The sequence below is a fragment of the Gouania willdenowi genome, chromosome 1 (genome assembly GCF_900634775.1).
Source record: "Gouania willdenowi chromosome 1, fGouWil2.1, whole genome shotgun sequence".
NCBI lineage: Eukaryota > Metazoa > Chordata > Actinopteri > Blenniiformes > Gobiesocidae > Gouania > Gouania willdenowi.
The window spans coordinates 33,436,354-33,458,459 of record NC_041044.1 but is presented as its reverse complement, the minus strand read 5'-3'; the positions used below and the strand labels follow the sequence as shown (position 1 = coordinate 33,458,459).

General features: G+C 36.1%; 1 protein-coding gene across 4 annotated transcripts in view; it reads left to right on the top strand.

Moving 5' to 3' along the window:
• Positions 1 to 677: 677 nt before the first annotated feature.
• The window catches only part of LOC114461271 (ATP-binding cassette sub-family A member 1-like), a 50,460-nt gene continuing 29,031 nt past the window's right edge, over positions 678 to 22,106 (top strand). For all 4 annotated transcript variants that reach the window (XM_028443506.1, XM_028443355.1, XM_028443421.1 and 1 more), the window contains exons 1-8: positions 678 to 875; positions 5,845 to 5,956; positions 8,420 to 8,513; positions 10,514 to 10,655; positions 11,201 to 11,319; positions 15,179 to 15,300; positions 18,174 to 18,365; positions 21,235 to 21,324. In XM_028443506.1, the coding sequence (XP_028299307.1) occupies positions 5,891 to 5,956; positions 8,420 to 8,513; positions 10,514 to 10,655; positions 11,201 to 11,319; positions 15,179 to 15,300; positions 18,174 to 18,365; positions 21,235 to 21,324 (825 nt within the window). In that variant the 5' untranslated portion in view covers positions 678 to 875; positions 5,845 to 5,890. The remainder of the gene's footprint in view (positions 876 to 5,844; positions 5,957 to 8,419; positions 8,514 to 10,513; positions 10,656 to 11,200; positions 11,320 to 15,178; positions 15,301 to 18,173; positions 18,366 to 21,234; positions 21,325 to 22,106) is intronic.

Below are 22,106 nucleotides of genomic sequence, written 5' to 3'. Positions count from 1 at the left end.
TCATGTATATATATTCAAACTTTTGTTATATATATTCAGACTTTCATATATATATATATAGTGGCCATACCAGCCTGTCATTGCCCGATCCCGTTAGATCTCGGAAGCTGAGCAGGTTAGTAGGTCAATGGGAGACCACTGAGAATTCCAGGTGCCACAGTGGGGTGGCAGTCACCTCAGTGGTATGTGTCATTGTGTCCTTGGGCAAGGCACTTCACCCACATTGCCTAGTATGAATGTAGTGTGTGAGTGAGTGTTGGTGGTGGTAGGAGGGGCCGATGGCGCACTTTGGCAGCCTCGCTTCCGTCAGTCTGCCCCAGGGCAGCTGTGGCTACAACAGTAGCTTACCACCACTAAGTGTCTAGTGAAAGAATAATCCCTTAATTCTGTAACGCGACTTTGAGTGTCCAAAAAAGCGCTATATAAAATACATGCATTATTATTATTATTATATATAAAATAATAATATATAATGCCATATATATATACAGTATACTAATTAAAGTGCATAGTTTGACATGAATGAGGTGTTAAAGTGTTTGCAGAAGGCTAATGATTGGAGATAATGAAATAACGCTGATGGGCTCTGAGGTGTCTCTGGCCCTTTAAGAGATGTTTTGCCTCGACACGTGCTTTCCTTATATGGGAGCTTCGTCAGACGGTGACCGTTAGTTACCTCTACAGCTGTGGCTGCCTGGGCTATAAAAGCCTGGAGCTGGAGGAAAGAGTCTTTGGTCAGACACAGAAAGATTCAGGGACCATTTGGATACTGTAACGGAGAAGGATAGCAGCGCGTCCCTGTTTTTCTCTGACTTTTGGACGGAATATTTCACTTGTGTATGACAGAAAAACAAGTGAGACATTGAAAGAAATAGGTGAGTTTACAGCTTTGTTGTGGATTTGTGTGTGTGTGTGTGTGTGGGGGGGGGGGGGGGGGGGTTGTTTCTTTGTTCAACAAAGAGATGTAATCATTTTAGATTCGTAGAAAAAAAAAAAATCACGACAATGTCTCTTCACGCCATTTCTCCATTCGATAACATTTGGGTTTTTTTCCCCAAAAATGAAATCTATCATCAAGCACTTAAAGTAATATGGTGTGGTTTTTTTTTCTCCTCATATTAACGGAACTGTTTTTTAGCAGAAATGTTATTGTGTAAAATGCATAAAATGTTAAAAGTCACGGTCGGTGTCTTTGTGTGTGTCTGTATTCGTTTTATGAGTTGGATGCGCGAGTACTTTGTCAAGTCAGCTAAAGCGACATACATTGCTTCCGGTTATTTGTTTCAGCATAAAAGTCTTCTGTTGTTCCAGCCAATTTTTTGCTCCTTGAAAAAAAAAAAAATTATACCAGAGATACTTTAATGTGCAATGAATAACTTAAATTAGGATTCAAAGTTATACTCGTGTGAATCAACAGATTATTTGCATCAATATCAATGATCTCAGGCCGTGACTGAATTGTGTGTTCTTGAATAGCTTGATTTGGAGTTTTATTTTGAAGGATTGATTATTTTTGCATGTGTGGTATTTGTAGCGTACTTGATGTTGCATTTTCAGCATCGCGGAGCTTTTTGACCGATAGTAACCCCAGCTCAACAGAACAATGAAGCGGATAGGCACAAATCACTGACAGAGACCCAGACATTTGGCTGTTTTTCGTCATGTCAACATTAATTCTCAATACAAAAGTCGACTTTTCTTGACAGCGCGTGACATTTATTCTTTAAACTGTATTACACGGCTTTGTTTTGTTTTGTTTTTCAATACATGGCTGACCTACAGAGATGATTTCTAGTTGTTCTCTGTTCATGTGAATGAATGTACATTTATTAAAAACACATTTTATTTATTTATTTATTTATTTTTAAAGTGCATAATTCACGCAGGACATCGTGCATAATTTTTTTTTTCTTTTTTTTAATGGTAAAAAAATCTGACTTGATGTGTTTGGGATTTATATGACTAATTGTGCATAAAGGTTTTTTATAAAAATGGTGTTTGATTTGAGGAGGTGAAAAAAAAAGCTGTGCAGTTATGATGTCACACGTGAATGATGGTAAACAAGCCCAAAAAAAAAAAGGAGTATACGTATTGACCGCTAGGGGCGCACTTGCTCTGCACCATTTAGGCTGCATATCACCAGGCAGAACACTCTCCAATCCTCCCTGTGTAATGCTTTATTGTCATACAATCACTGAACTCTAAAGAAACACCCTGTATGAACATATAAGCCCATGCTTTGTGTTGGAAACAGCCTTAATAAAAGATGTTAAATGACTTTCAATATTTCCCCAATTTAAACCAGTGAAGGTTCATAGTTGAGATAAACAAGAATGAACACAACATGAGTGAATGTAAATACAAGCACAGGGCTGGGGTCAATTACATTTTTCAATTACAATTACGTCTTCAATTATCCAACTAAATTATAATTATGATGAGCTGCAATTTTTTCCAGTTACAATTGAAATTACAATTATTATTTTTCCAAAGAAAATCAATTACAATTACGTTCTCATTGACTGAAGTTCAAATTCAATTAATCACAATGACTGAGCCTTTAATAAATAACCCCATAAAACATGTTAGCTTTCTGTTAGCGTCTCTTTCGATAACGGTCAGGTCGGTTTTGACCCATGTCTTAAATCAGCTGTAAAATACACTAAAAAAATATTATTCTTCATCCCATTTGTTTTTCATCTCTTGGTTACCATGTTAGGCTTCCTAATCAATGAAAATATTGGTATGACTGACTTTGGTGTGGGCGTCTGAGGCTTTTTTTTTTCTTCTTGTCAGTAATACTCACCAATTTCAGTTTATTAGAAAAAAAAAAATGAAAACGATACTAAAGAAAACTTAAATGTAGTGGGTAAAAGTTGATATGAAACATACTTTAATGATTGTTGTAAGCCGTAGAACTCAACATGGTTCCCCAGTCTTGCATGTAATTTAATTGTAGTTTTTATTGACCAATTACAGAGTCAATTATCTGAATTAAATTACAATTCAAGTATGATTACAACAGCATGGATTTTTTTCAATTACAGTTGCAATTATGATTATGCCAAAATTATAATTAATTATCAATTACGCAATTATAATTTACCCAAACCCTGGACAGTTAAATCACCCCCCCCCCATGTGCCTTATGTTGTTGTGGAAAACAAAGTAGGGGGAGGAAAAAGTAGATTTACTGTAAGGTAAACACAGTAGTCATTATTGTGGTGGTACAGTCTATACCTGGTCATCATCTGCTTCAGCTCCTGTTATGATTTCAATCGTGTTGGTTTGAAAGTGTCTGCAGAACTTCATCTTTTTATTGCCTTTTAGTCAGATATGTTTGTGACAGCGCTGCTTTTGAACTTGTGACTCAGAAATAAAACAGCTGCACCAGTACACAATCTGGTGTCGTGCCAAGGTCACCGTGTTCTCCGTTGGCCTCAAAGTGGCGTGCTTTTATGGCAACGTTGATTACATTGTGGACGGGGTTGACCCTTTTTTTTTCTCCTGCTAAAAAGACAGTATAGGAAATGTTTATTCACACTAAAATGTATTCTTTGTATAATCATTCATTCGTCCAGCGTTGGAGAGTTAATAAATCACTAATGTTTTTTTTTTTTTTTTTTAAAAAACGCTGTCGAAGGTCAACACTACAAAAAGTGCAATCTTTTAAAGACGGCATTGCATGTTTTATTATTGCAATTAAATAAATGAGTTTATATTATTGTGTAATTATGACCATCACCAGCCCTCCCTGAGGAATTGTAAGAAACACTTTATTATAGGGAGGATATAAAAAGAGAGGGCAGTGTTACACCTAAGTGAGGGGGAAGGGAACAGGGACCACTCACTACTCACTAATGTTTTTAAAAGATGTCCACAGGGTGCTGGGCGATTTTGCCTGCAAAGAAAAATCTTTGATTTTTTTAAAGAAAAATTTGAGTTTTGATTCGATTTTTGATTTATTTATTAATTTTTTATTCAACAGTTTCAAGCTTTAACCCAGGTTTAAGCCAAAATGTAACAGCAACTTCACAGTAGCTTCAATTTTCTGATTAAAGAAATCAGATAACTACATATTTTTATAACATTACAAATAAAAATAATAATAAACTCTTCCCTTAGCATCTCAGCATAGTGCGAATAAAAAATGAAACATGCCTGTGGCACACATATAGCCTACTCAAATGGTAAACAAATGTAAACAAAGAGGGGACTACGGTAACCCACAAGGACGGAACGCGAAAAAGTAAAAAAAATAATAAAATAACCATTCGACAATGAGCTCATGATTTTTTTTTAAATGTAAACTAATGTGGTTTTCTTTTATTACTAAAGTTGAGAATTAGTGTGAAACCACCTGGTGAAAAGTAGATTAAATGGGTTGATTAGTTTTTTTTTTTTTTCTGAGCAAACAGACCATTGTTGTTGGAACTCTGGCACTGAATTATCACACTGCTGTTCCACTAAATCTAATCATGGATGTTCTTTATGAAACATTTAACAGGAGTGACTGGGTGGGTAGGGAGCTTTTCACAAATGATTTAACTTGCCATTTCATCAACACACAGAAAAAAAACCAACTGCACCGTTCTTCTTTTTCTTCTTCCAGTTGTTAAAGTAAAGACAAAACAGTGCTCGCTTTTGTTCCCAAAATAATTGCATTAGCAAACCTCTTGATCAGTTGGGCTCGGATGCTGTTGTTGACACTCCACATTCTTCGCACGTGTAAAAGACAAAGGTCTTCGTCTTCAGTGGCAGAGACTCTCATTGTTTTTCACTTTATATTTAAGTTCTTAGGTACAAGATGTTAGTTAGAAACACATTCGGACGAATTCCCGTCGATCCTTAAAAAGTTTTCAAAGGCAATAATAAATTAATACATTTAAAAATTAAGGCCTTAATTGTCATTAAAAAATGTCTTAAATCAATGTTTCAAAACTCTTGGATTTTAACACATATAAGTAGGATTTCATGATTGTAATTAGTCTCACCTTTAAAAAATAAATGGTAACAAAAAAATGTATGAACAACATGGGAAAATGTAAATTTAACGAAAATTGCCTGTCCAACAAATATTTTTCTTCATGGCTTTTCTAAATGTTTTTTTTTTTATTTTTGTTGTTTTATGAAGAAAAAAATACCCTTTGTTTTTTATCTATAATGGTGGTGGATTCATCTTAGGGTTAATTAACATATGATCAAACGCTCGACTTTGAGCAATGTAAATGTAACCTGACAAACGTTGTTGAGATAACAGGATTACTAGCAATGTTCACCCACTCATTCTGCTAAATGGAGACAGATCTTTGGACAGAGAGTGTGGTGGTGGTGACGAGTAGCAGACTTTCATCAGACAGTAGCTGACTTTCCAAGAGTCGCGTTGCTTCTCTTTGGCCTGTTTACCAGGTAGGGTTAAAGCGTGGATTCATATTTTATTCACATTCATTCTAAGGCTTGAATGACTTTTATTTATTTATTTTTAAGTATGTTATTTTTTATTCTTCTTACTGATTTGATTACTGGTAGTTGACCACAGAAACTGTCTTTGACGACATGTGGTCGTTTACTGTACATTCAACATCTTTCTCTTCTGTTTCGTGGTCCATTATTACGTAAGTTTGCGTGAGAATCAATTCCCTCCTCGGGGGAATAAGTAAAAAAAAAAAAAAAAAAAAAGTGGTCCAGTCAGCTGATTGTGTGAAACTGTAGCTTTTTAGCCCCCACTTAACAGAAAGTTAGATTACGTGACTTGTGAAACTGCTGAGCTTTTTCCCGTTAAGACGTGTTGTGGTTACTGGGCTTCTGATGGTTTTTTTTTTTTTTTTTTTTTTTTTTTTACAGTGAGGAGCAGCAGGAGTAAACTCAGTGAGGTTGGGGCGACACCAATATGGCAGTCTCCACTCAACTGGGTTTGCTGTTGTGGAAGAACTTCACCTATCGACGGAGACAGACTGTAAGTATCAGATTTTTATGATGGACTTTATTTCACTCTAGTATTTCATTGTGACATGTAGTGCTTGGCCTAGAGCTGGGTGGTATGACCAAAAATGTATATCGCTGTATTTTTCAAGATTCTAACGGTTTCACGGTATATGACGGTATTTTTTATTTTTTTTCATGCATAATCGGGTGTTAACAACATTTTTTACTGTTTGTAAGATGAATTACTGATTTAAGATGGTCTATTTTACTGTCATGATGAGTGAATATTGTAGAATAATTCCACACTAGTAGTAATACAAGTCTACAACAGCAGCCCAATGGCTCTTTGCCACGCTAGCTTAGCTTTAGCTTTAGCATTAGCTTGATTTCTCGCTTTAAATGCTGCGTACTCGGTGATGTGGTGGTTTCTTATGGTGAATAATGTAGTGTTTTGTTTGCAGCACCACCAGGACTTATTTCTGCGTTATAGGAATTACAAAATGCGATCCTTTGCTCTCTTTTTTTTGTGTATTACTGCCGACATGCTAAGCTAACCGTGCCTCCGTGTCCGTGTGTCGTTTTCCTGTAGCAGAGGCATGCGCACACAGATGCAGCTTCAGAGCTTTCAATTGTGTCTTTCTTATCAATTTACACGTATGATTTACACCATTTTTTTGGCTATATATATATATAAATGATTATTTATTAATTTTATTCTATTTTGAATTTATTTAAATTTAATTAATTATTTAATAATTCTTTTATTATTGTTTTAACAGCATACGGTGCTCACTTGTACTTGAGACTTAATTTGTTTCTAATTTAATTATATATATATAATTTTCTTGTGTATTTGTATGCATATGTGTTTGTGTGCAGGTATATACATTCTTATCATATTACTATTTACCATTTATGGTATTTGATTATTATTACAGTCAGAGACACTGTTCTACTGTTGTCGTTGTTTGACCCTTGTTTCAGGGCCTTGGTTTAATTTTACTGATAAAAAAGAAAAGAAAGGATGGGCATTATGTGTGTTTTGTATTATCTTAATGTACCATTGTATTCCAAAACAAACAAAGATTAATAAAAAGAAATAAAAACATATATATAATTAATTTATCTTCAAGAAAAGTATTTTCTCAGTCTTTTACTCTTGATAGGCTAAAATTATGGAGTCACGTGCATTGTAATCAGCGATAAAATGAAATCAACAAAGAGTCACAATGGTTAGCTTTTGTCAGATTAACGTGAAATACGCTTTGGTCCATGTCGCATTGGTTTTAAATCTGGAATCTTTGTCCAATGGATTTACGTAAGCCTGTCGACGCTCATTGTTTTGATGTACAACCCATCACCAACTGCAGGGATCTGATGGGCCTCTGTGTTGCTTTGATGAAAACAGTAACAGTTTACAGATTACCATGAGTCAGCCAAAACGTGTGATGACAACAGAGTGAGTGACACATCAGATTATTATCGAGTTAATCGCTTTGGTTTCCCTCACATAGTCCGAGTAAAGTTATTCAAACGCAGCTTCAAACCGGAGCACAGTGCGCTCTTTATGTCCGAGCAGCACAATTAAGCCGTTTGTCCATCAAATAACTTTGGTTGCTTGACTTTTCAGTTCATTTACCTCCAACAAAGAGATCCAGTGCGTTCTCTAAGACACTGGCTTTATTATTTATCCTCGTACTGTCTGCCTGTCATGCTGCGTAAAGCTGGGGCTAAAGAACAGGACATATGGAGCAGATGGACAAAACCCACTGTCCCTAAAGCCAACAGACCAGACTAATGCTCTCTCTCTCTCTCTCTCTCTCTCTGTGTGTGTGTGTGTGTGGCTCCTTCTCAACCTATCCCCCATCATTAACCCATATATAACCTACTGCCGTGGTGTCAAACTCATTTTTAGTTCAGGGGCCAAATAGGGACCAGTTTGATCTCAAAGTCGGACGCAGATTTTATAAGTGGTGAAAAATAAAGAACAATTTTAGCATCATCGTGCCCCAGTTTTCAGTATCAGCTCAATTCAGTTAAAAAATTCTTGATTTTGTTCCCAACGTCTGTGTAATTTAGAGTAAATTCGTGGAATTGTTTGTGAGAAATTGCAAGATTTGTGGCAAAATTGTTGCGTTATTTTCATGATTTTCAATTAAATGTGAAATGTGAAATATTGTGGAGTTTCATTAAATTGGGACATTTCAAAATATTTGGTAATTTACACAATAATTCAAGTTTTCTCATTCCTTTTTTCTTTCTCCTGCGGGTCCGAATTGGATGCTCTAAAGAGCCGGATTTGGCCCCTGGGCCTTGAGTTTGACACGGGTGCCCTACTGCGGCCTCCACATACAAAAACATGAGCGCACAATCTTTCTTCTTTTGCACTAAAATGCGCCTGGTTGACATACTTTTTCTATGATAAAGTTGTTTATTATTGTGTTTTTTTGTACTTTAAGTATAAAATATATATTTTCCTTGTTTCCTGTGTCAGCTCCAGCTATTGATCGAGATCATCTGGCCCTTGTTCATCTTCTTCATCCTGATTTCCGTGCGGATACACTATCCACCCTACGAGCAACATGAATGTAAGTGCGCTTAAATGCAACAGAAGAATACACAAGATTACAGCTTTATTACGTCCGATACGATACCTATATTTCCTCATTGGGTGTTGGACAATGGCGATGTTCATCTGATACAATATCGACATGAATCATAGATACATATTACTTGTTTTCTAGTGTAGGATGTTAGAAAAGGCTTGATCAAGTGATATTACTAAGAACAATAGTCAGCAACAGTTGGTATGGGAAAAACTGACCCATATGTTATAAACCAATGGTTTACATAAATGTTAACCTTAAACATAATAATATTCTACAATTGAATAACCCTCAATAAACACAAATTATATTAGAGATTTTAGATCGATATTCGTTATTTGCTGCAATCGGACCAATATCAATATCGTATCGAGACACCCTCAGTTACACTTTTCATAAATAACTTGTGATCTGTCACTTTATTAATCCCATAAATCCCCACAATGTATGGTAGATAAAAAGATCATAAAAAAATTAGTTCTGTTCTGTTCAATTTGTTACATTTACATGAGCTGTTTTTTTTTTTTTTTTTTTTTTTTCTGGCCTTAACTGTGAGCGAACATTATTCGATTTTTGTGTTTTTTGTGTGACTGGTCTTTACTTAATACTTACTAATTGATAATTAATAGTAGATATTTTTTTATGAGATTTCATTCAGTTTATTCTAAACAAAAATAATGTGTAATTCATGTTTTTTTTTTTTTTCTTAAACTCCTTTAATTTCTTCTCAACAATCAAGCAGTAAATAGATTATAATCCTGAAAAAAGCAGCTGCACTAATTCAGACTCTAGTAAGTTAAAGTCAGGAAACAACAAAAAAAAGCGTCACAATCCAATTAACCCAGTGAACATTATGCAACGTGCCAACCCTCTGACCTTCTGTGCTTATCTATTTAAGATGATGAGTTGCGTACACAGTAGTCGCAGCAGCAGTAATGTTAGCTGATAAAGGCCACAGGCACCGTGCAGATAAACTGGGCACGTTTTATAGTGAAAGGCAGAAATGTTGGCGTTTTTGTGGTTTTTACAAGCAGGCCCAGGGTCAAATATAATTATAGTAACGTAATTGGTAATTAATTATGATTACAGCATTTTTATAATTGAAAGAAATATGTTTTATCGTAATTCAGTTGTAATTGAGTTCAGATAATTTACTTTGTAATTTGTAATTGGCATAAAAATTCTATAAAAACTGTCATTTACAATTTATTTAAACGCAAAACTGGCGAACCATGTTACATTTCTATGACTTACACATACGCAGTTAACAATTATTAAAATATGTTTCATATCAAGTTTACCTGAGGATCATTTTACAATTAAAAAAAAATTGAAATGGAGAGGTATACTAACAGAAAAAAGGCTCAGACGCACAAACCAAAAATATTAAAACCAATATTATAATGGATAAGGAAGCCTAATAAGGTAACCAAGAGATGGAAAAACATATTAGATGGTAGTTAATATTTTGTAATGTATTTTACAGCTGATTTAAGACATGGGTCAAAACCGACCTGTTATCATAAGAGATGCTAACAGAACGCGAACACAAGAGAACGGTTATGTTTTATGGGCTTATTTATTAAATACTCAGTAATTGTGATTGGCTGTAATCGACTTTCAGGGGAAAAATAATAATTTTACTTATATTGGAAAAAATGCGAGTCAATGTAATTTGAATTGAGTTGTAATTGAAGATAGATATTTGAAATTGAATTGTAGTTTCAAAATGTAGTTGACCCCAACCCTGCTTACTGCTACCCACGCAGGGTTACAAAGTGTACTCTATCAGTCTAAAGTGTTTGCACTGCAGTGTTCAGTGTAAATACAGGTGAAATGAAGTTAAACATAGTTTTAATTTGAGTGTGAATGAGGACAGTTTATGAAGAAAAGTGCTTCAAAAAGCAGGATAGTTAAATTATTGATCCCTAACATGTGATCACAGGAAACTCTGTGTGTGTGTGTGTGTATGTTCTTTACAGGCCACTTTCCTAATAAGGCCATGCCCTCAGCGGGTACCCTGCCCTGGATGCAGGGTATCATCTGTAATGCTAACAACCCCTGCTTCCGCAACCCCACACCTGGAGAAAGTCCCGGGATTGTGGGAAACTTCGACGACTCCATGTGAGTACAAAAAGCTCTCTGCGTTTAGGTTTTATTGCAATGAATAATAGTCAGTTGTCAACCACGCAAAGTACTCTATATCCTAGGTTCCCAAAGTGGGGTACGAGTGCCTCCAGGGGTACGCAAATTGTCATAGGGGGTTGTAGTACCAATGCTAGGTTAATGCTAATATTAGCTAACTCTATTAGTAAACTAATGCTAATGATGTTAACGGTAATGCTAGGCTAATGTTAATGCAGTGTTCAGTGGCGTGGGCCAGCACCTGCATCCTCACTTGAATTTTCTTCAGGAAATGCAAATATTCTAGTTATGTATGATTCCTCTACAGGATAGGTAAAATTCAGAGATAGTTTTCACTACGGGGCGACATTGTACATGGCTTTAGATCATTGTGTTTAAGTGTGCAGGAGTAGGGGGTAGTGGATTCAGGTTAAAGGTTCTGAAGGGGTACGGCACTGTGAAAAGTTTAGGAATCACTGCTCTATACAGTATGTGTAGGAGAACTTCTTAATGAATAATCAAGATTTTTTTTCTTCCTTTGTCAGAATTTCTCGACTTTTCATCGACGCCAAGAAGATCCTCCTCTACACCCAGAGCGATAAGAGTTCTGAGGGCTACAAGGGGCTGGTGAGGGCCCTCAGGAAGCTGCAGAGAAACACTGCCCGTAAGTACTTATCTTTGTTTTTGTTTTTTACAAATTAATGCAAGGCAAGACAAATGAATTTGTATCGCACATTTCATACACAAGGCAATGTAATGTGCTTTACATGATCAAAAAGTGCAACAGAATACCTTTAACAGCTTAAAAATCAGCAGTAAAAACATTAAATCTCCCCCTCAATCATGCGCAGTAGAGAAAAGAGTTCCTTTAACTTTGATTTAAAAATGTTCACATTAGATGCTGACTTCAGCTCTCATGCAGTTTGTTCCACTTCTTTGCAGCATAACAACTAACAGCAGCATCACCGTGTTTACTGTGAGCTCTGGGCTCCACTATCTGACCTGTGTCCATAGATCTGAGAGACCTGCTGGGTTCATACCTGACTAACATGTCACTGATGTATTCTGGACCAAACCCATTCACAGATTTATACACCAGCAGCAGAACTTTAAAGTCTATTGTGAGGCTGACTGGGAGCCAAATTAAGCATTAGACTTAACTAAACAATACAATTGATCATCAGTGACTACAAAGAGATCAAAGAGTGATGAATGAGACGTTCAACTCAGATTGACAAGGTCACATTTGCATCTGACTCGTAGCAGCTGATTCCAACACGTGTGAGCCCCCCAGCCCACCACCCCTGCCCTGCCCTGCCCTTCCCCCAGCTGACACACACCCTGCCTTTATCTCAGGCTGCCAGCCCCGTGTTGGCCGCCACCCACAGCTGCTCGAGGGTGTTGCTATTCTTCACCGTTACATGATGTACTTGGGAGAGGGAGACAGGATAAACATAAAAAATGTTACACCACCCTGACAATTATTTTCTGTTTAGTTTCTGTATGAAGTGCTGTGCTTCCTGCCTCGGGGGGGGTCAGTTATAGATCAGTGGGTTCAGCTGAAAGCAGAGTTCACTCAAGCCTGTTTTTCAGTGCATTCATTAGTAGGAGATCAGCTGTCCTTGCAGTCACTGCTTTAGACCAACCAATTCAGCTCCCAGGAGAAAGTAAAAAAGACAGAAAGAAAACATGACTTATTGTGTAAATTACCAAATAATTCAGTTGTAGATCTCTCATTCCTTCTAAATACACAAATTCAATGAATCTTCACAATATTTGGAGGATCGCAATTTTACCACACTTTTATCACGACTGCAGTCATTTTAAATCTCAAATTGTTCAAAGGACTCCATTTTCCTGAAATTATTTCTCACAATTTCACAAAATTCCGCCCCTGTACGTTTGCCTTTGCAGCTGCAATGCTGAATTTCTTCTTTACTGCCATTTACATTGAAAGAGAAAATAGTGATTTCATTTTACTGCAGTGATTATCAGGAAATAGATAATAGCCAAAAAAAAATTAAAAAAAATTACACATTAAAGAAAACCAATCAGGGTTTTTCTTTAATCTACCGCCTGCTCTGTTAGCCCGGAGGTACATACGGTTTATGATGTAACAAATCCTACAAAGGACTGCATTGTTTCACAAATTACTACAAGAAGCCTCTTATTGAGTTTTTATATATACAATCTAGATATAGACTGAAACAGTGCTATATTATGAGTGCATGAAGCCTCGACTGAAGAGCTGAGAGCTGCACGTGTCGGTTAATAATTCAGCTACTGATGGGGTATGGGGGGTAAATACACAGATTTAAACCCAATGATAAAAACAGACTGTGAGAGGCTTTTGCGAGCTTAATGTCTGCAAAGAGATCACACTATCTGTTTATACGGCCTTCACGTATTTTATGTGACAGGAAGATTACACAATGTGATTTCAACCCAGAATTGAACGTTTTCAACTAGTTTAGCTGTAGCTGCACTTTGCCACGGTTGGCATATGAGTAATCTGATGTTCAAAAGTGAAGAGGTAACCGTATAATATGAGAAGCTACAGACAAAATATATCAATTTAGTAGAAAAGAGATACTTGTCTGTTATCCTAATGGTGCTAGGTTTGGAAGTACGTTGTTAGCACGTGTTTGTGGACCAGTTTGACCAGTGATCCCACTGGTTGTTAAGGCGTGTGTTGTTTGGATTGTTTCACTTCTAACAGGGTAGACAATCCCAAGAACATGAAGGGACTTGTACACAGGGTTTGTCATCACATGCAGTCGGCTCTGACGCAGAAAAAAATAAATGCACACGCACAGATCAGATCAGAGTTGAAAATACACAATTACAGAATAGAATTGTTGCAAAGCTAGAAGCAACACTAATAGCTAAAGCTAGAAGCAACACTAGAAGTTAAAGCTAGAAGTTAAAGCTAGAAGCCAACGCTAGAAGCCAACGCTAGAAGCCAACGCTAGAAGCCAACGCTAGAAGCCCCCCAGACCTAAAGCGTAATTGAATAAAGCCAAATAAACGTGTTTTCCATGACAACCTCAATTCGGAATTACTATTTCTATATAAACACGAAGCAGAATACTTTAATTCCGAATAATTTAATTCCAAATAATTTAATTACAAATAATTTGATTCCAAATAATTTAATTCCAAATAATTTAATTCCGAATAATTAAGTCCGAATTAGAGTAGAGTAGACTATCTTTATGTATCCCGCAGTTTACAGCTCAGATCAGATGAAGTGCAATAAAAAGACAACAAAAAACTCAAAAGACACCCAAAAAATTGTGCAATGAAGAAAAAATAAACAAAACAATAATAGAGGCTATATATAAATATAAATGGAAAAATACTGTAAAAAGTACAAAGGATACAGATATATACATATTTACAAAAAACATTGTGTAACCGTGGCCCTTTACCAAGTGTTTCTTCATTGGCCTCTTGATGCAAAGCACCATGGGAGCTCTGACTTCCTGCTGGGAGCCTAATTAAATCATATTAGTCGCCTACTCCCTTGTTTCCATCCACTGAGGCTGAAGGCCCTGTAGATAGACACACAGTGACATGTGGCTTGTTGAGCTACAAATGTAAACGTGATGAAATGAACAGTCGTCCTGAAGCACAGCTATCAATGCAGAGAAGAGAGTGTCGTATCACGTGCTTTGTGACCAGACAGAAACACTCTGTTCTCTCTCACTTCCTCTCAGGGGACTTTCACTTCTGCTCAAGCAAACAATTACCGTCGCTGTATGTGTGCATACATTGACAGTAGTTAAGGTCATTTATTGAAGTAGAGAAATAAATACATTTTTGAGAATTAGCAACTTGAGTCTCCAGATTAAAACATTTAGAAACAAACTTTGGCGACAGTATATTTAGGCTTTCTTTGTGATACAAGTAGGATAAGAAGGTTTAATGGTATCAGCCTAACATTAAAGAGGATATCTTGCCTGTTGCAGTATGTGTGGGAGCTTGTTCAAAGTTTTTTCTTCTTTTTTTTGGCACAACTCATTAAAAACCCTGCCCAGCTAAAACACAGGAACGGTAAGTGGGGAATTGGGTAAAAGGTCGCTCCAAATACAGGAAATTGCACATTTAAGGAGGAAGAAAAAAAGGGAGTAGCAGAGTATGCAGGGGGGGAGAAAAGCAATGCCCTGTAGTAACCCTGATTGGGAAGAGAGGGAATGTGTGTGTGTTTTTTGTGTGTATACGTAAACGTGTCATTGTTCTGTAATCTCACAGTTGACCAATATTTTGTACGACCTCCATGAAATGCAGGACAAATCCAAGCACAAAGAGAGACAGTTTATTCATATTTGTCATGTTGTTAATCAAATTTACTTTAGTTCAAAGGTTTATTTATAATTTATTGATTTGTGAGTTTGGACCATAAATTGCCGTTTATGTTGGATTGACCTTTTTTTTTTTTTTTTTTTTTTTTCGGTCAATATTGAAGACTAAAACCACTGATTAGTCATTTACGATCTGTTTCATTTTTCTTTTTTGTTTAGGTTTCAAGCTCAAGGACTTTTTGAAAGACAATGAGACTCTTTCCCACTTCCTACACCACAACGCATCACTTCCTCGTTACGCTCTGAAGCAAATAGTGGAAGCAGAAGTCAACTTAGAGAAGGTAAAAACCAGCGTTTTTCAAGCGTTTATGTGAAAAATGTCTGACTGCTCTGCCACAGCAGAGCTAACTCTGCGTGATCTCCTTCTCACACATGAGATAATTATACTCGATGTCCATCAATCCAATGACCTTGGTTTTACTGCATTTGCCGTTACAGCTAAGCCCTTAATACCCGGGAGAACACCTGGGGGTGTTGTGATGGGGGAGGCCTCCCTCCCAAAATGTCTTGTCGCTAAAATCAATATTGTCATAGGAACGCTTATTTTATTCATGAATCTTTACCTTTCGTTTCTCATTCCACTCATTTATGCAGCGTAAAGTTTCAATTATCAACACGGGGCCCCCGTTTCACGTCCCCTGAGTGCACGTGAACACATGCACACATATACGTGCATCCACACACCCCTCCTCCTCCTGTTTCTTTACCCATCCTTTATTGACACCCACTGATTCGTCCACCCAGGCTCACTTCCACAGCAGCTCCATGTCCGTCATGGTGTCCCTCTGTTTTGGTTGGAGCTCTGAAGTCACATGACTGCTCCTCGTCACCCCTCCCCCTCCCTAAGCTTTCTGCACGTGCAGAGGCAGAAGCATCATAAATCCTTTTTTTTCTTCGACAACCATTGGTTAAAAATGTTCACTTCAGTTTGTCAGGAATTTGAATTATTGAATTATTAAAATATTAAAGCATTTGAATGTATTTTTATAAATATTTTTGCCTTCAATAGAGCAATGGTTCTCAACCTTTTCAGCCCGTGACCCCCAAAATAAAGGTGCCAGAGACTGGGGACCCCCACTGTACCTGAAGGTGGTTAAACACAGACATGAACATGAAAGAACAGTCATGTGGAGACGGGGACATCTATAAGGGGAGATAAAGGGGAGAAATTTTTGGGGTCCATCCATCAAGTCAGCAAAATGATGGTCCATTGTTCTATGAATCTGTGATAACCACATTTATGTATTTATTTATCTGCATAATATCCGCTATTATCCAGTTTATTGTTATTTGTGCCATAGAATATATTCATCTTAAAAATCCGAAATAAAATGGATTAAAAGTGACCCAAAGGGGGTAAAATGGGATTTTAAAAAAACGCAGAAATTTAAATTAAAAAACAAAGAAGCTGCAAATTAGAGTAGTCAGAAATGTACAGAAAAGTGTCTGTTTCTGGCTAATATTGGCTTAAAAGTGGCAGAATGGGGGTAAGGGGGAGTTGGGGTAGTGTCATTTAAAAAGTAAGAACAAATATTTTAAACTGGCAAATAATGGGTATGACAAATCATGGATGTGGTTAAATTGGTAAAATAAGAATTTAATGTGGTGAAAAGAGGTTAAAAATGGCAATAATGGGTCAACATATGCAACATTAGGTGGGCAAAGTGGTGGGAAGGGTTCATAAAAGCTGAAAATGTGCAAAAAAGGCATTGGAATTGGATGGGAAGTGGCAGGAATGAGGTTAATGTAGCAAAAATGCATTAAAAGGGGCAAAAATATGGCAAAAAAGTGATGAAAATAGGTTAAAATGTGGCAAGTTTGGTGTCGTGGCACAAAAATGGTAAAAATCAGCAAAAGTTGGCTCAAATATTGAATACAATGTTCATCAGCACAACTTTGCTGTGATAAATCATGAATTAATTCAAATATACACATGTCCCTTTAGTCTGATGTTCAGCATGTTTAAGGATAATCAGAGTGACTGCTTTAGACTCTGATGTTCTTCCAGGGAATAGATCATTTGTGATGACTCCCTTTGTGTAAGTATGCGCAGTGTAGTCTGCTATAGACATGATGGCATAACAATGTGGCCAAGGACATTCAGAAGTCAGGCAGCCCGTCTCCTTCAGATACACACACACACACACACACACACACACATCTTGATTTGTCCATGAAGAAAGAGCGACTGTTCATTCTTTGAATGCTCTGCTGTTCCAGAAAGGGACATTCTGTTTTTCGGCCTTTGCAACTGCTGTCCCTCTCTCAACTAAAGTATGTGGAAACACGAGACAATAAATACTGTTGAAAAGCAAAGATCAACCGATTTAAAATTGTTTATTTGTTTACGACGTATCACTTTGGCATTTAGAACATTTCTTTGTTGTAATTGGTTTGTAAGAAAGCATTATTATTGTCTGGTTCTCACAAGGATTTTTTTAAAGTGCTTTGAACGAATAACGAGGAGTCAACAGAGGAAGTCACTCAAAAAATCATTAGTAAATATAATATTAGAATCAATAACGTGTTGTTTTGAGTTTTCGATGTTCTAAAAATGTAAGAATTTTTGTTAAAACTTTACTTAAAATTGTATACATAAGGCTGACATTACACTGTCATTAGCATGAATAAGGTGTCATTAAGCTATCATTAAGTGTCGTTTCCTAAATTATGACACCTTTCAATAAATTATGACACATTTGGAGCTATGTTGGCATTTTTTGGGTTAGGTGGAGGGATTTAGTGGGGTTAGGGTTAGGGAGGAATGTTTTAACCTCAGATGAGAAAAAATAAAGGAATAATGATTTGTAAAGGTTTGTAAAAAAAAAAAAAAAAAAAAAATAAAAGCAAATAAAATTTTAATATAATTAAATTAAAAAGGATAAGGTTTGTCTGTGTTCAGTTAAACAGAGTTAGTGACTGTGAGGATTTTATTCTCGGGGCCAGGCTCTGGCAAGGTTATTGATGCTAATGACGGGTGTCATGTCATAATAATGACAGCAAATATGTGGGCGTTATGTACAAAACTTCAAGTAAAGTGTTGCCAATTTTTCTTACTTTTTTAGAAAATCTATGTCAAGTTACGTCTAACTTAATACATTCAATGCTTGTTTTTTGTTTTGTTAATGTGTGTGTTTGTTTTTTCTCTGTTCAGGTGCTGACTAAAGGATTTGGCTTCCACCTCAGAGACCTCTGTAACACCACCCCACTGGAGGAGTTTGTACACATTGCCGACCACAATGTGACTCGCATGACTCAAGAAATAATCTGCAAATCCTCCAGCGACTGGCTGAACAAAGCCCAGAGCCACTTCCTGTCCAATCTGGACTTTCTAAAACCTATCCGGGTAGGTTCATTCAGTCTTTGTCTCCGTATTAGCTTACAAGCGAGCAAAAAAAACTTTAATGACTGGCAAACATAAACCGTAAAAATAAAGTAAAATATCCTAATTCAAATGAAGTGCGACGACATTACATTTACAGAAATTAACATTAATATTTCTACAGAGAAAATCATTATCTTACAGATTTTTTTCCTAAGTTAGTGCAATAAAACACCTTTAATGAAATAATAATAAACTTTATTTATATAGTACTTTTGAAAACACAGCTCTACATTAGAAATAAAAGATATAAAGTTTTGGTCAGAGATTAAAACAGAGACATAAAAACAAGTTCAAAGTTACTAAAAATCATTGAAAGCTCTTTGATAAAATGTTTTAAGAAGTGATTTAAAACTTGTCACAGAGACAATAATAAGAATTTTGCAGAAAAGTTACATTTTATTGTTTTGTACTGAATAATTACAATCAATCCCCTTCAATAAAGTGACAATCCTTAAAAAAATGCCATAATTTTATTGTGGAATGTATTTGCATTTTTTTTTTACATTTTTTTAATTAGATTAGCTTGAGCAAAAATAATTATTTGTTCCTGTTTTATTTGGTCTCTAACCAGCATCAATCACTATGACGAGAGCATTTTAAAAGTAGTTTAACAGGACTATATTTCTTTTAAAAACTCACTTCAGAGGAACATTTCCCATCCCTTGGACTATCAACCTTTACTCAGCGCTTTTTTCTTTTTTTTCTCTCTTTTTTTCTCTGATGCCTTGTTCCTTTTGTTTTTGCCTACGTGGCATCCTTTCTCTGCAGTTCCCGGACAGCCTGGCCTTTCTTTCTCATATAACCTGTGACCTAAATGTGAGTCACGATCGTAAAAGATGGCCAGAAATGAACAAACAGTTTGCATAAATGACCTTCGATGATAGAAAACTCAATGTCCCCAAGAGTTTATTTTTTCTGTTTTAGAAATGAGACGCAAGATTACTTGTTGGTGTGATTGTTGTCCTCATCGGGGTAGAGATATTCTTTTTTTCTTTTTTAGATACATCCTATGACATGTTGTTCTTTGAAACTGAAAAAGTCACATTTATTTTAGAAATTGTGCAAAGTGAGCAACAACTGTGTAAGAAACTGGGCTTCTGCCTGTGTCGTATGTGTGTCGATGCTTGTGGATCAGAGATGGGAAGAGAGACATCCATTAACAGAGAGAGAGAGACAGAGCGATACAGTGTATTTTCTCTCTGCATGGGCAGCTGCTTTGTCTCCAGCAACACCTGCTCTTTATCAAATGTCAGACATTCCACAAGCTGCAAACTTAGTGATAGAAGAGACATACTCTCCCTCTCCCTCACTCCCCCTCTCTTTTTCTCTTTCTCACACACTTACGAGAGGTCAAAGTCACCTTGAGCAGTCGATCTTTCCCAGCTCTCCTTTTTCCTCGAATGTGTCTCTCGCCCACCTCGACCCTCAACTTTGTCCCCCTTTCTCTGACCTAAATGTATTAGGTTTGTACTCTAAAGTTTGGTGTTATATTTGATATGATATATACAGTTTATCATTAAGTGACACAAAAAATGTAGTCGCAGCTTAAAAATTTGGATTTTTTTTTTAACTTATTTTTCTATCTTATCCTTTTTGAAACATGACATTTGAATTTAGCAGTCCTGCATTAGAGGGAATGCAACATAGATTTTTCTCCCTTTATGGTTGCAAATTAATGCTAAAACATTTTCCTTTGCAGGAAAGGACACTAAATACACAGAAAATAACAGGAAAAACTACAAAAAATGACATATAGTTATTCAAAAAATAGGAAATGAAAAGAAAATAACACAAAATGGCTCAAAATACTGTATTTACAGATGCACAACTGCATTACTTAGTTTAATTTTAAAAAAAAATTGGAAGATTGTTTTAATGAAAATGTTTTGGGCTTTAATTGAACCTTAAAAACTGAAATTACGTTTCCCAGTTTCCCCTTAATGTATTTGGTTTGTAATATAAAGAGGATTTTGGAAAGTTTGGTGTTATATTTGACATGATATATACAGTTAATCATTAAGTGACACAAAAATCGCAGTCGCAACAGAAAAATTTGGATGTTTCACTTATTTTTTCTTAACTATAGTGTCTCGAATAAAGATCTAACTTATCGTTTTGAAACATTACATTTTTATTTAGCTATCCTGCTTTAGAGGTTGTTTAATTTCATGCAGTATGGTTCACAAACTGGTTTAATAGATTTTCCTCCCTTTATGGTTGCATGTTAAACCGTTTTCTTAGCAGGAAAGGACACCAAATAACAGAAAACTACAAAAAATGACATATAAATACTCAAATGGGCAACAAAAAACAGAAAAATCCAAAACAAAGTACACAAAATGGCTCCAAAAACACACAAACCATTTCACCTTTTGTTACATTTTAACAAATTTTACATTAGTGTCTCCCAAATTTTCCTACTATGGGTCGAACAAAGATCTATCTTTTGAAACATTATTTTTATTTAGAAATCCTTTATTAGAGGTTTGGTTTTGTAGATTTTCCTCCCTTTATGGTTGGAAATTAATGCTAAAACCTTTTCCTGAGCAGGAAAGTGCACAAAATAACAAAAAAACTGCACAAAATGACAGAAATATTCAAATGGACAACAAAAAACAGGAAAATCCCAAAAACATTACACAATATGGCTCTAAAAACACACAAAACCATTTTACTTTTCCCTCCATTTTAACATATTTACAGATGCACAACTGCATTACTTACAGTATCTTAGTTTGATTTTAAAATTTAGGAAGATTGTTCAAACAAAAAAGAATTGTTCTGGGCTTTGATTGAACATCAAGCTAATCCTCCTCCCTCAATCCAACAGAAGGATGTGAAGTCGGACCCTAAAGTCGTGCAGGAGGTCTCAGCTGCGACTGACTATCTTCTGGAGAGTCTTGGCGCTTTAGGCGTGGAGGTAAACAAAGCACACAAACAGAAAAATAACTCCACCTACACATGTGTACGCAGGAGTATTTGTTTCCAAAGTTCACCTCCCCAGCATCATGTTTGAGCATCCAATCAATTCTTCCCTAGAATCAGGTCCCAGTGATGTAATAATTAGTGGGCAAAGGTTGACTGAGTAAGGAATCACTGGCAACATTTGCTTCTTCATTTCAGATTCCTGATTTTAGACCTATTTTTTTCCTGCATAGATTATCTTACATTCAAATAAAAGATACTTTTTTGGCCCAATCTTTGCAAAACACTTTTATTCTTAATTAAGGCAGATTTAGCTTCATATTAAAGGAAGTTGTATTTGTTGTATAATGTACGGTACAGTTGTTTTGTCTGACTTACTAAAATATAAAACATTATTATTTATTGCTGACCTTTGAGGGAAAAAAGCTTAATTTTACCTCAATTTGGATATAATTTGGTTATATAAAAAAATCAAGCAATGTTAATCATTAAGCCTTTATTTACGTAATGGCTATTTGTCTAAGGGTCATCTGAGTTTATTTTGTTCAATTCGACTATCTTTTTTTGTGTGGAATGAGTACAAGAAGCATAAAGACCTGCAATATCTACTTGTGCACCCAGAAAGAATGCATAAGGACACATGAAAGCAATCAGTAGATGCCTCTGAGGAAGACTGACAGTTGGCACTCGAAATTTGTCAGGAGATCAAAGTCAATTTACTGAAAAAGATTGTCTGAATAAATGAAACCTCAACATATTAACAGCTTTTATTAAAAA